General features: G+C 42.7%; 1 protein-coding gene across 1 annotated transcript in view; it reads right to left on the bottom strand.

Annotated features, from left to right (window-relative positions):
* Positions 1 to 10225: 10225 nt before the first annotated feature.
* The window catches only part of c4h5orf24 (chromosome 4 C5orf24 homolog), a 44898-nt gene continuing 40081 nt past the window's right edge, over positions 10226 to 15042 (bottom strand). The window contains exons 4-5 of the mRNA XM_070878221.1: positions 13472 to 13894; positions 10226 to 10626 (exon numbers count right to left, since the gene is read on the bottom strand). Of these exons, the coding sequence (XP_070734322.1) occupies positions 10574 to 10626; positions 13472 to 13894 (476 nt within the window). The 3' untranslated portion in view covers positions 10226 to 10573. The remainder of the gene's footprint in view (positions 10627 to 13471; positions 13895 to 15042) is intronic.

Below are 15042 nucleotides of genomic sequence, written 5' to 3'. Positions count from 1 at the left end.
TTACACTCTTCTATATTCAGGAAAATGTCACAGCCAAATGTAATGCATTGTCCCCTCATATTGTACCACACAGATTCAGCCCCAGAATTCTTGAAACAGCAAATGCTTACTCTAGCCCATTATTATCAGGAGCAGAATTAAACAGAAGTTTAAAAGTAACATCAAAATCAAAGGATAAGTCACCCTAAGCTGCTCTCACATCTCCAAGTGAAGTGTTAAAGTTTATGGATGGAAATATGCGTGCAGCATAGGCTGCTCATCAAATCTCTCACTCAGAAAGCAAAACGTAAATGGCGAGAGAACAGAAAAAGAAATAAATAAATAACTATAGATTAGTAAGGTTAACTAGAAATCCATTAGAGGTCAGTAAAAATCATGAAAGTCAACAGCCTTGCAAACTAAGAAAATAACTAGAGTTTAAACTGCGGATGAAAGAAAGGCAAGGCGGCAGACATTTCTACATTTGCCTGGTGTGATCTGGCTGAGAGCAGAAGCTGGACACTTTCTCTGAGGCGTCTGCTAAAAAAGCTCTTTTGCTAGCTACTAAGTTTCACAAAAGCAAGCAGGGGTAGTTATACCTCTGAATGTCCTTCCCTCCTCAAAAGGAAAGCTCCAGGTGTCAACTTGGCACCTTTCCATTCAACATTAAGGCCCTATCTTGTAAAGAACCAGACATGCAAACTCACATTCTATTTGTTCATAAACATACTAGGCAACTGTCAGCTACTTTTTTTTTAGAAACATGAGAACTATTTCGCACCAACATAGTGCATTAGAAATATCTGAATGCATGTGAAAGATAAATAAAGATGTCAGCGATGTGAGAACTGAAAGAGATATGGCAGGTACCACAATTATTTTTTTTTTATAGAGGGGGAGGGATGTAGAGGGGGAAAAAGAGCAGTGGATTGCCCACAAAAAACAAATAGTACAGTACAAATGTTTTGTGTAATACAAGAATGCAATTTGGAACATTAAAAAAAACTATAATCTAAAATGAAAAACTGTAATGTATTACTTGTGAGTTTACTACAGTGTTTTATTTAAAAACTGGAGTGGGGGGAGAAAACGTACCTCATCACTCTATAATGTACGGGCCAGTAACATTTAATCAGAGCTACTTTTAGATCAATAAAACTGAAAAAGTAATTTTGACAAATTAAAAGCAGTGATTTCCTGATCAAAAATATTCAATAAAAATCACTTTTAGAACTACCCCATATTTTGATTACTATAATTACAGTTTCACTAGAGATTCTCATCGCAAGAATTTTTTTAAAAGATAAGTAATTTCTACCTTATAATCAAGAAATTCCTGATTCGGTAACATTTAAATGGTATTGTCTTCATGAAGACAAGGGGGGGGGGCGGAGGTCAGGCATTTATTTTTGGTGGTAAGAGGTTAAGGAGGCAGAAGTAACAGATATAATTTTGCCAAAACGTATTGATGCATTTCAACATAATTTACATTACTATTTGCTTAATTGAAAAGATTTACCAAACATCTTTCACAAAGATATCCATAATACATTCTGGTAGGCTGCAGTAGTGCCTGACTCTTGAACCCTGCAGCCTCTTTGAAGCAGGGGTCCATCTCAGAAAGGAAAATAAACTAATACAGTTGAACCTCCCTTATCCAGAACTACCCCTCGCCCAGAACCATTCCCGGCCACCGGGTGGCGCATGTGCAGAACTCCGACATGAACAAATTGAAGTCCTTCCTCGCTGCCGACTCCCGCAATCACTGGCCTGCTCCGTGATCCACCGCCCCCACCCCTTATGATCTCTCTGCCCCACCCCAAGCCAGCCAGTCCCGATATCCCCTTGCTCAGTACCTGTACCATCCAATTTGATGTGACCACCCCTCGTCTGGAAAAATCCCTTATCCAGAACAAGCCAGGTCCCAAGGGTTCCGGATAAGGGAGGTTCAACCTGTACTGCACTCTCACAATCTGCAGTGACTGCAAGTGGTATACGCAGCAAATAGCAGCAGCTGCAGCAGTGATGTCACATGGACACTTTAACTAGCTGGTCTACCCTCCTGACGAAAGGAAAGCAAGTAGATTATCAAGAAAAAGTGCATCAACAGAAAGCTATTCAGCAAATTGCTTCAAAATCTGTCTGTGATATACGCCAATGCAAACAAATACTTTGTAAATAGCAATGCGCAACAAAATAAAGATATAAATAAGCATGATTTTTCTTTAGGATTAATTCTATCAAACTTGGATTTGCCCCCCCCCAACCCCCACCCCTCCGAGATAATTGTTTTTTTACGGTTACTCTTGGTAAATCTGCATTTCAGTCCATTTCTTTCCACCTGCTGTCAATGAAGGAGAAGGAACACTGCACACATAGTCCATTAACTGGGGTGTCTTCCCTTTCAACCAAAAATGTATTTGCAAACACAGTCCTCCTTTAAGTGTGACAAACTGTTTGTTTCTCTACTGTGGAGATATCCAGCTGATAAATTAGTTTCTCTTTACATAGAAACATAGAAAATAGGTGCAGGAGTAGGCCATTCGGCCCTTCGAGCCTGCACCGCCATTCAATGAGTTCATGGCTGAACATGCAACTTCAGTACTCCATTCCTGCTTTCTCGCCATACCCCTTGATCCCCCTAGTAGTAAGGACTACATCTAACTCCTTTTTGAATATATTTAGTGAATTGGCCTCAACAACTTCCTGTGGTAGAGAATTCCACAGGTTCACCACTCTCTGGGTGAAGAAGTTTCTCCTCATCTCGGTCCTAAATGGCTTACCCCTTATCCTTAGACTGTGACCCCTGGTTCTGGACTTCCCAACATTAATAAGAACATAAGAACATAAAAACATAAGAATTAGGAACTGGAGTAGTCCATCTAGCCCCTCGAGCCTGCTCCGCCACACAACAAGATCACGGCTGATCAGCTCCACTTACCCGCCCGCTCCTCATAACCCTTAATTCCCTTATTGGTTAAAAATCTATCGATCTATGATTTGAATACATTCAATGAGCTAGTCTCAACTGGTTCCTTGGGCAGAGAATACCACAGATTCACAACCCTCTGGGAGAAGAAATTCCTTCTCAACTCGGTTTTAAATTGGCTCCCCCGTATTTTGAGGTTGTGCCCCCTAGTTCTAGTCTCCCCGACCAGTGGAAACAACCTCTCTGCCTCTATCCTGTCTATCCCCTTCATTATTTTAAATGTTTCTATAAGATCACCCCTCATCCTTCTGAACTCCAATGAGTAAAGACCCAGTCTACTCAATCTATCATCATAAGGTAACCCCCTCATCTCCGGAATCAGCCTAGTAAATCGTCTCTGTACCCCTTTCAAAGCTAGTATATCCTTCCTTAAGTAACGTGACCAAAACTGCACGCAGTACTCCAGGTGCGGCCTCACCAATACCCTGTACAGTTGCAGCAGGCCCTCCCTGCTTTTGTACTCCATCCCTCTCGCAATGAAGGCCAACATTCCATTCGCCTTCCTGATTACCTGCTGCACCTGCAAACTAACTTTTTGGGATTCATGCAAGGACCCCCAGGTCCCTCTGCACTGCAGCATGTTGTAATTTATCCCCATTCAAATAATATTCCCTTTTACTGTTTTTTTTCCCAAGGTGGATGACCTCACATTTTCCGACATTGTTTTCCATCTGCCAAACATTAGCCCATTCGTTTAACCTATCTAAATCTCTTTGCAGCCTCTCTGTGTCCTCTACACAACCCGCTTTCCTACTAATCTTTGTGTCATCTGCAAATTTTGTTACACTACACTCTGTCCCCTCTTCCAAGTCATCTATGTATACTGTAAACAGTTGCGGTCCCAGCACCGATCCCTGTGGCACACCACTAACCACCGATTTCCAACCCGAAAAGGTCCCATTTATCCCGATTCTCTGCTTTCTGTTAGCCAGCCAATTCTCTATCCATACTAATACATTTCCTCTGACTCCGCGAACCTTTATCTTCTGCAGTAACCTTTTGTGTGGCACCTTATCGAATGCCTTTTGGAAATCTAAATACACCACATCCATTGGTACACCTCTACCCACCGTGCTCATTATATCCTCAAAGAATTCCAGTAAATTAGTTACACATGATTTCCCCTTCATGAATCCATGTTGCGTTTGCTTGATTGCACTATTCCTATCTAGATGTCCCGCTATTTCTTCCTTAATGATAGCTTCAAGAATTTTCCCCACTACAGATGTTAAACTAACCGGCCTATAGTTACCTGCCTTTTGTCTGCCCCCTTTTTTAAACAGAGGCGTTACATTAGCTGCTTTCCAATCCGATGGCACCTCCCCTGAAACCAGAGACTTTTGGTAGATTATAACGAATGCATCTGCTATAACTTCCGCCATCTCTTTTAATAACCTGTGATGCATTTCATCAGGACCAGGGGACTTGTCTTCCTTGAGTCCCATTACCCTATCCAGCACTACCCCCCTAGTGATAGCGATTGTCTCAAGGTCCTCCCTTCCCACATTCCCGTAACCAGGAATTTTTGGCATGGTTTTTGTGTCTTCCACTGTGAAGACCGAAGCAAAATAATTGTTTAAGGTCTCAGCCATTTCCACATTTCCCATTATTAAATCCCCTTTCTCATCTTCTAAGGGTCCAACATTTACTTTAGTCACTCTTTTCCATTTTATATATCAGTAAAAGCTTTTACTATCTGTTTTTATGTTTTGCACAAGTTTACATTTGTAATCTATCTTCCCCTTCTTTATTGCTTTCTTAGTCATTCTTTGCTGTCGTTTAAAATTTTCCCAATCTTCTAGTTTCCCACTAACCTTGGCCACCTTATATGCATTGGTTTTTAATTTGATACTCTCCTTTATTTCCTTGGTTATCCATGGCTGGTTATCCCTTCTCTTACTACCCTTCTTTTTCACTGGAATATATTTTTGTTGAGCACTATGAAAGAGCTCCTTAAAAGTCCTCCACTGTTCCTCAATTGTGCCACCGTTTAGTCTGTGTTCCCAGTCTACTTTAGCCAACTTTGCCCTCATCCCACTGTAGTCCCCTTTGATTAAGCATAGTACGCTCGTTTGAGACACGACTTCCTCACCCTCAATCTGTATTACAAATTCAACCATTCTGTGATCACTCATTCCGAGAGGATCTTTTACTAGGAGATCGTTTATTATTCCTGTCTCATTACACAGGACCAGATCTAAGATAGCTTGCTCCCTTGTAGGTTCTGTAACATACTGTTCGAAGAAACAATCCCGTATGCATTCTATGAATTCCTCCTCAAGGCTACCCCGTGCGATTTGATCTGACCAATCGATAAGTAGGTTAAAATCCCCTATGATTACTGCCGTTCCTTTTTCACATGCCTCCATTATTCCCTTGATTATTGTCCACCCCACCGTGAAGTTATTATTTGGGGGCCTATAAACTACGCCCCCCAGTGACTTTTTCCCCTTACTATCTCTAATCTCCACCCACAATGATTCAACATTTTGTTCATTAGAGCCAATATCGTCTCTCACAACTGCCCTGATATCATCCTTTATTAACAGAGCTACCCCACCTCCTTTCCCTTCTTGGCTATCTTTCCGAATTGTCAGATACCCCTGTATGTTTAATTCCCAGTCTTGGCCACCCTGCAACCACGTTTCTGTAATGGCCACCAAATCATACCCATTTGTAATGATTTGTGCCGTCAACTCATTTACTTTATTTCGAATGCTGCGTGCGTTCAGGTAGAGTGTTTTAATACTAGTTTTTGAACCATAATTTTTAGTTTTGACCCCTCCTGCGGCCCCTTTATATTCATACATATTGTCCCTTCCTATCACCTTGTGGTTTACACTTACCCCAGTGCTACTCTGCTCTGTTGCCTCCTGCCTTTTGCATTCTTTCTTGGGGTTCTGTTCATCTGAGCTCTCACCCACTCTAACTAGCTCAGAACCCTCTCCTGAGTTCCCATCCCCTTGCCAAGCTCGTTTAAAGCCCTCCCAACCGTACTATCAAAACCACCCGCGAGAACATTGGTCCCGTCTCTGTTGAGGTGTAACCTGTCTGACTTGTACAGGTCCCACCTTCCCCAGAAGTGGTCCCAATTGTTCAGGAAACTAAAGCCCTCCCTCCTACACCAACGGGAGAGTGGAGAGCACCAGTTCCAACTGTCACAGGATGGCAGAGTGGAGAGCACCAGTTCCAACTGTCACAGGAGAGAGAGTGGAGAGCACCAGCTCCAACTGTCGCAGGACAGGAGAGTGGAGAGCACCAGCTCCAACTGTCACAGGACGGCAGAGTGGAGAGCACCAGTTCCAACTGTCACAGGAGAGAGAGTGGAGAGCACCAGCTCCAACTGTCGCAGGACAGAGAGTGGAGAGCACCAGCTCCTACTGTCGCAGGAGAGAGAGTGGAGAGCACCAGCTCCAACTGTCACAGGAGAGTGGAGAGCACTAGTTAAAACTGACACAGGACGGGAGAGTGGAGAGCACCAGTTCCCACTGTCACAGGAGAGAGAGTGGAGAGCACCAGTTCCAACTGTCACAGGAGAGAGAGTGGGGAGCACCAGTTCCAACTGTCGCAGGAGAGAGAGTGGAGAGCACCAGTTCCAACTGTCGCAGGAGAGAGAGTGGAGAGCACCAGTTCCAACTGTCGCAGGACAGAGAGTGGAGAGCACCAGTTCCTACTGTCACAGGACAGAGAGTGGAGAGCACCAGTTCCTACTGTCACAGGAGAGAGAGTGGAGAGCACCAGTTCCTACTGTCACAGGAGAGAGAGAGTGGAGAGCACCAGTTCCAACTGTCACAGGACAGAGAGTGGAGAGCACCAGTTCCTACTGTCACAGGAGAGAGAGTGGAGAGCACCAGTTCCTACTGTCACAGGAGAGAGAGTGGAGAGCACCAGTTCCAACTGTCACAGGAGAGAGAGTGGAGAGCACCAGTTCCAACTGTCACAGGAGAGAGAGTGGAGAGCACCAGTTCCAACTGTCACAGGAGAGAGAGTGGAGAGCACCAGTTCCTACTGTCACAGGAGAGAGTGGAGAGCACCAGTTCCAACTGTCACAGGAGAGAGAGTCTAAAAAAGAGTTTACATGGGCAACAAACAGTCCTCCTTACCACAATATCTGACAACTCGCAATGGGTAGATTTCCCAAAAGGAATTATCCCAAGGAATAATTACCCCAGGGATATATTATCTGGAATACCAGATTTTAAAATTTGGACCTAATTATTTTAAGGATAGAAAAATATCTCAGCCAAATATTGAAATCCTTGTCTCCTTTCTTACCTCAAAACCAGGCTCTTATTGAAGTATACTTTCCTTGTATGCACTGCATGGAGGAGGAGCAAGTAACAATACAATGATTAAGCAGGGCCTCTCCATGTCTTTGCAGCATATGCTTTGGAACGGTTGAGGATTATGGTGTTGACATGCTGTCAAAGTGTACCTTTTAAAAATAGGGTGTAGTACCCTCTAAAAACAACTCATTGACCAATCCAAAAAAGAATCCTGTTTTCACATTCCTTTTCAGATTCAAATCTAGAGATAATGTGTGTGTGTGTGTGGTGGTGGTGGTCGGGATGGGGATGGGGGGATGCTCCAGAACATTTTGATCCAAATTTAGACCATTTTCTAGATTTAACAATTTTAGAACAGAATTTACTTTCCCCAACATTATCCCTTTTTTCTCTTCAGGGGGCAACTCTTAAGTTTGGTGCAAATGTGTATGAGTCAGCAGCAACTTCCTGGCCCAAAGAAAATATTAAAGGCTAGAAACTCCACTTTTGAGCTTATAGCGTTATTTCTGGCGTGGGCGGTAAAAAAGGGTTTTCAGATCGCTGGCTTCTCGCCCATTCTCAAAACACCTCGTTTACATTTCTGAAAATGGCGTTACTGTGAGCGATATCAAATGGGCGGTAGTGTTAAATTTTTTTAACCTTCTGCTGTAAAGTGTGGCCGTCCTTAGCATCGGCATGGCAACGCTTGATTCTCGCGATTCAGGAGGTCAAGGGTCATCATGACATGTGCAGAAGAGGAGACAGAGAGAGAGGGAGCTCAGAGGCACTGAAAGCGTATGTGGCTGTGGTGTGTGATTGTCTGGCTGCTGTGGGAGGCACGACAGAGATTCACCAGTAGCAAAAAGCCTGCTAAGCACCAAGAAAATAGTTGGCACAGAGTTCTTGTCCAACAAATAAGATATAACATTGAAGGGATGGAGAAGGCCCTGGAGCTGGTAGCCAGAAACAGTGGTGGCAGAGGGCTCTCAGTGGTCCCCGAGCACAGCATTCCACCCCTATGTTCCGCACCACCAATGCGACTGACAGATGAGAGCAAGGACCAAGATCCTGTTTCTGCATCAGAGAATGTTGCCCCCTCGGCACCCCCGCTCCCGTACCCATGCACCCACTGCATCTGCTTTCATCCCCCCAATGAGGCACCGCCTGAGGAGGTCCTTGGCCAGGCACCGTGGAGTGAGGAGGGGAAGGGATAGAGGTGGGGAGAAGAGAGGGGGGAAGGAAAGTGAGGTGCATGTGCGCAGGTTATGGATGTGTTATATCTCCATCTGGGTATGCAATTTGTTGCAATGTATGGGGACTGGAGACCACAGTCCTGCTTTGCCTTTGTGTTGCTGGACATGTTGACCATGTGTTTTATGTCAATGGTGGAAAAAGTGGGATGTGGGGGTGGGTTGGGTGTTATTGGCTGTGTCACTTATGATTTCAGACCAATGTTGGTATTAAACTTTTGTTATTGAACATAACCTTGTTGCGCAGTGTCTCAGATAGCTGGACCGTTACACACTGGTGATTCCTTACCATGAAAGGGTTAAATACAACTTTACATCAATCAATGTAAACTTTAACTGGCACCAAGGTGATAGGCACCATTGATGTCTGAGCTGCACACACACAGCAGTGTGTCAGTGTTGGCACTCACATCAGCGCTTTTTCAAGCAAATCTTTCCGATATCAGTTCCTCACGTAAGAGTGGGATTTAACAAATGCCAGCCACACCGCTGGCGATATTCTGGGCGATATGTGTGCGAGATGGTGAAATTGACAGTAGGCGATCTCCATGGCCGCTAGTTGGGTAAATATGCTCTTTACGACAAAAAGCAGTCGCCGGGCATTATTACTGAATCTCGGCGTTAAGTCTGTGAGGAAAGTAACGCTGGGCGATAATATGGGCGTTGAAATCGCCCGTTCTGCTGATTCCGCCCAAAAAAAGTGGGCAGGTGGTAATATTTTTTCTCGGCGTTAAGCACATGGGGAAAATAACGCTCGGCGATGTCTCCTAAAAAAACCCGTCAGTTTCCATTTTGTGCCAAAATGGGCGATATCTTGGCGTTATATGTCATTTCAGCGGTTCAATGGGCGTTAAGTGGGTGTTAAGCAGGCAAAAAAGTGGAGGTTCTAGCCCTAAGAATGTAATGGGAAAGGGCAGGAAATGAAAAGTGAGTCTTTTGGGCACCCGGCACAGGCATAATGAGTTGAATGGCTTCTTTCTTCGCTGTCAAATTTTGCGATTCTAAGTGATCATTCCCCCTTTTCTTTCCATTATTCAGTCCTCTTCTGAAGGCTACGGAGACAGATTGCCAGCTGGTTAGAAAACATCACAGCTGAGTACAACGTGCCCATACAGCACCTCACACTGTCACCTGCATTGAAATTAAACAACCTAGCAAAGAACAGGGACTAAACCTGGGACTTTCCCAGTATATACCACACCATGTGATTCATTTACCCACTAAACCATCAAGGAAGCCCCCACCAAATCATTTAAAAAAAAATAACCACTCCTTCCCGCCTAAGAAAAAATATCATGCTTCAAATATAAAACAGTTTTATCATATAACAGTACTTGTCAAACAATGTTCCTTACATAGAAGCATTCTGATGAGGCAGTTGTGTACAGTACAACATACAGCATCACACGTAATAGCAAAGTTGAAGCATGCAGTTTTGTCAACATGTAACACGAGTGTTTGAAACAGAAGCACCCTGCAACCGAGGATCCTTCGAGGTTAGTGATCTCCAGCACTTGCAGCTGCATTTGGTGGCAAACATCAATTAATGTCCATAAAATACACTATGTATGTTACCTAAAGATTACCTGTTTGCCAACATAAAATATTGAGCAAGGTTTTCTTTCACACAAATGGTGTAGCTCTAAGCTTCAATGTGTATTTACAGTATTTAAGCTGTTACCACTATATCAGCCTCAGATACAGCTCTCTTGCAAGTTTATTTAAAAAAATGTCTGCAAGGATTTCTGGAAAAAATGGTTTTATTATGAAACAGATAACTCAGCTTTCTGATTTAGGAAACAGAGTTGCTAGATATGTCAAACCAGTCCGAGGTATATTCTTGACAGTAGAAGATGTCTCGAGTGCTGGATTGGTGACAATAGTCAGCTACAAGGGATGCCACAATTATGTAATTAAACTTTAAAGATGCATACATGGAATACTTTCGATGAAAACATCAGTGTTACCATTACAGTAGTACATGTTTAATAAATGTGAAAACCTGCCTTTCTAGGAACGATTCACGTAGTTGTCAATCAACCCTTTTGTATGTCCAATTGTGAGTATGCAGAAGCGTTAAAGTACAGTGCTTAACTCTCTGGCTGTTGAGTTTTCCCTCGGTCTTGCTTTTGCCTGTTAAATACTAATAGAGATAGAGAGATATTGTATAGCTTTGCAAAAAAAAGATTTCATATTACATTGCATTTATTCATAAGTGCATTTCATACACAGAATGCCATGCAAGTGAGATTTTTATTTTACAAAACACAATGACCATGGTGCAGTGCCACCTGTACCACTGAAAGGGTTAGAATCAGGATGTTAACAGCTGTGTTTTGTCTCTGGAGTAGGCGTTCAAGTAGCTCTGTTTTCTACAAGAAGGCAACCTTTTTAAAAAAAAAAGTTAAATCTTCTGGAGAATAGAATAACTACACATGGTTTTGCTCAAATCCAATGAGTGATTGACTAAGTACCACAATTAAAAAAACAGCAACTTCTCTGTTTGGTGGAGGTGATGCAATACATGTCTTCTACCAGTAATCTGCCATGCTCAGAGTGTCAAATGGACTGGGACAAACAACACTGGTGTTACGTCATCGTTGATAGCAATAGATAAAGCCAGTATGGCAGATTGGCAAACATACCCAAGGAGATGGTCTCCACACTGGAATGTTAATTTTATGGGTGGCCTACAATCACGAAAGATGATCATTTAAAATGATTCTAGTGAAAGTGTCTTGACCAATGAATAACGGCCTTCGGTCTAACTGCAATTGTGTTACAATGTTCTCCTTTCTCACGCCTCTTCTGAGCCTATATTAAAATCTGAGCCTATATTAAAATCTTTAAGTAAAATTAAAGAATATCATTCCTAATTGAATATCTAAATGATTACTTAGTAGTTACCGCATTTCTAGTCTTAAGTATTATTTTTGTTTTGCAGTAGTCTCTTCACGGTCTGTCTTCCTTCTGCATCAGCTGTGCTGAAGATCACCCAGGCAGCTGACTCCGAATGCAGGTCACTTCACTTAATATTAAGCCTGCTCAAAAGCAGCTTTCCTTCCTATGATCACTCTCTGCATCAAAATCCTGAGAAATGCATGCTGTTCCATTTGATCAACCAGCTATTTTTTCCTCTCTCAGCTGTTATGCACCCCCCAGCAATAAAGAGTAACATTTCGCCCTTTAGCGTGACTGTCTCTTCAATTAATTGCCCATCAGCAACTCACAGTTACTTTAAAAATTCTAAATATTCTAAATATTCTAACAGTTCATTCACAGGTCATCTAACTTCAACACCTGCAGGATTCACAGCTATGTTCGATTTCCTGACAGCCACTGCTAGATCATTAAAAATATAGAGCCGGCATTTACAGTGGGTAATAACGGTGAACTAACAGCATTCGCCATTATTACCTCTTTGAAACTGATCGTAGCGCAAGCATATCTGAACGCGGAAATCCTCAAGTTGCGGTCAGTCATTCACTGCTCCAACATTGACTGTGGACACCACCATCCCCGCAACCCCGCCCCCCCCCTCAACTCCCCATAGCCGTCAATCAGTGTAATCAGGGAAATCAGTGGAATTGACAAAAACTGCAATATAATTGGCTGCTTAGAGAGCTTGTGGATGTCACAGCAGCATTGTTCTGGGAATTCCCACTACAGAGCGCTGAAATCATTTGTGTGTCGAAAAAGGCCATCTTCTCTCCACATCTTTGGCGCTAGTGGTGAACACTTTTGCTTCGCCGCTGACCGCAGATTATGGGCCATGGTATAAAGCAGTATTCCCAAAAACATTCGATTAAAGAGCAATATGGGGAGTTTTACAGTGGTGTGTAACCATGGGAAAATGTATTTCTAATAAAAATGACTTTGCTTATCAAGAAGGTTTTTGTGGAAGTTAGCTTGCAGTAAAAGTCAACTGCCACACAATTCTGTATCGCATGGATAACCATCCTGCAACAATAGTCACTAAATCTGCCTGATAATTATTTCTCATAAAGTACTGCTGTGCACACCTCCCATAGTAACCTCACTAATGAGCTGCCCTGGTCACCAGTCTGTACAACAGCTGACCGTTGCTTCCAGGCTGAACTTCAGCGAGACAAGTCTTCTTGCAACCCAACACCTATCCCTCTCACAATACTGCCCCTGGCCAAAATAATAAACTAGATAAAAGAATTCAAAGAAGAAACCACAAACGCACATATGCAATCAAAGGGACTCTAGCAGTTCCAATACAGCATGAGAGCCAACATAATAATGTCTACACGCGCAGGTTACAACTTCTCTATTTTCTGTAATCATTAACATTTTTTTCCAATCGATGTTTAAATATTTAACGTCCAATAAAATAACGAATGAAAAAGTTAGTAATGTTGTCATGGCAGTTATGACATGCAACAGACTGAAAAAGATCAGTTAAAGCCATATAGACTTTCAACTGCATCAAGCTGCAAGACAATTGCCCCACCTTCCCTCATAATTCTTTCAAATGCAAGAAGGTTGCATATACTGAGGAAAGAGGAAATCATGTACGAAACTGGATCCTAATGAATAGCTCATTCAAAAAGGAATACTGTAGCTTTATCTCTGTAAGCAATACAGTACCATACCACCACAAAAGAAAACTACATTATGCCCATTAGTTACAATATTTTATACAAAGGTCCATAGGTAAGTTTGTTTTAGGGCTGGGATTCTACAACCTCTACACTGTTTAACAGGGTGGCTGTGAATCATAAACCATGGGTATGCAGATCAATATGTTGTAGAAAAAGTTACCCTACTTTGTCAAGAAGCAGAACAGATTATAGAAAAACAAGGCAGGTGCTTTACTGATGTTTACTGATTCAGTTCCATGTTTCTATTTGTCTCAGTGGTTCCACTTAATGCTTTGTTGTGCACCACTGAATAGCTAAAAGCAGCACTGCTACATGGCGGGAAATCGAGACCAGAAATGCGGGAGAGAGTTTTCATGGTACCTGGGGGCCTTCCTGGGCTGACCCGGTATCCCGCTGCCTTGGTAGTGCCTAAGGGCCTGCCCGGGCTGGTCTTAAACCCAGCTGCCTTTGTTGTTCCCAAAGGTCGGCCTGTACTGGTTCTGTACCCGGCAGCTTTCGTTGTCCCTGATGGTCTTCCTCGTTTCCCCGCTCGGAAAATGTTTTTCCTTCTTTTCAGGTCATTCTGGGCTTCTGCATTTCTTCCAACACCCATTTGAGAATTCGGCTCCTCCAACGATTCTTGTTTTACGCAGCTTATCGGCTTGTAGCTGTTTCCATAAAGTTTGTCCGGTTGAGAACACAAGTCAAACTGGTCATCGCTGCTCACATCATCAGCACTGAGGGTCACCTCCTTCTCAGGCTCACAGCAGCCAGTGTTACTGCACCCAACTGGATGCATCATTTCTAAGAATGAAATAAGAGAAATATTTTAAAATAATTTATAATAACATCAAATGCCTAGCAAATGTCTACATAAATGAAAATTATTGTACCACTGGAAAGCTAAAATATGCATCATTTTTAGAGAAAGAAATAGCATTTTTGGAATTAATTCAAAATTCCTTGTGTAAGGAACTTTCTAATATGAGATCTTAATTCTAAATTTGCCTTTCGTCAAATTGAACCTGTGCCTACCTGCCGTACTGTCATGCTTTTTTTCTAATCGTGTTCCCATGTACCTTTTCTAAACCATTTCTTACATACCTCTAAACCCACAATCATCTGCCTTCAAGCCTCAAAAGCTCAACTTTCTTTAATCTTTCCGTAACGACGACAACTATCATGTATTTAACATAGTAAACATGACAAGGCACAGAGAAGAAAAAGATGCTGAACAGTTAGGAAAGATGACAAAGTATGGTTAAAAAAAAACAGATTTTCAGGAGGCTTTTAAAACTGGAGAGAATTAACAAGTCTGAGGGATTTAGTGAAAGGAGTTCATAGAATCATAGAATGGTTACAGCACGGAAGGCGGCCATTTGGTCCGTTGAGCCCGTGCCAACTCTCAGCTAGTCCCACTCCCTGCCCTTTTCCCGTAGCCCTGCAAATTTTTTTCCTTCAGATACTTATCCAACCCCCCTTTTGAAAGATAAAATTGAGTCTGCTTCCACCACCCTTTCAGGAAGTGCATTCCAGATCCCAACCTGTGTAAAAAAGTTTTTTCTTTTGTTGCCTTTGGTTCTTTTGCCAATCACCTTAAATCTGTGTCCTCTGGTTCGCGACTTTTCTGCCAATGGGAACAGTTTCCCTCCAGCTACCCTGTCCAGACCCTTCATGATTTTGAACATCTCTATCAAATCTCCTCTCAATCTTCTTTGCTCCAAGGAGAACAACCCCAGCTTCTCCAGTCTATTCACGTAACTGAAGTCCCTCATCCCTGGAATCATTCTCGGCAATCTTTTCTGCACCTTCTCTAAGGCCTTCACATCCTTCCTAAAGTGTGGTGCCCAGAATTGAACACAGTACTCCAGTTGGGGCCGAGTGTTTTATACAGGTTCATCATAATTTCCACACTTTTGTACTCTATACCTCTATTTATGAAGCCCAGGATC

Source organism: Pristiophorus japonicus, chromosome 4 (assembly GCF_044704955.1).
Source record: "Pristiophorus japonicus isolate sPriJap1 chromosome 4, sPriJap1.hap1, whole genome shotgun sequence".
NCBI lineage: Eukaryota > Metazoa > Chordata > Chondrichthyes > Pristiophoridae > Pristiophorus > Pristiophorus japonicus.
The sequence above is the reverse complement of the archived record's forward strand: the minus strand, read 5'-3'. Positions and strand labels throughout refer to the sequence as shown.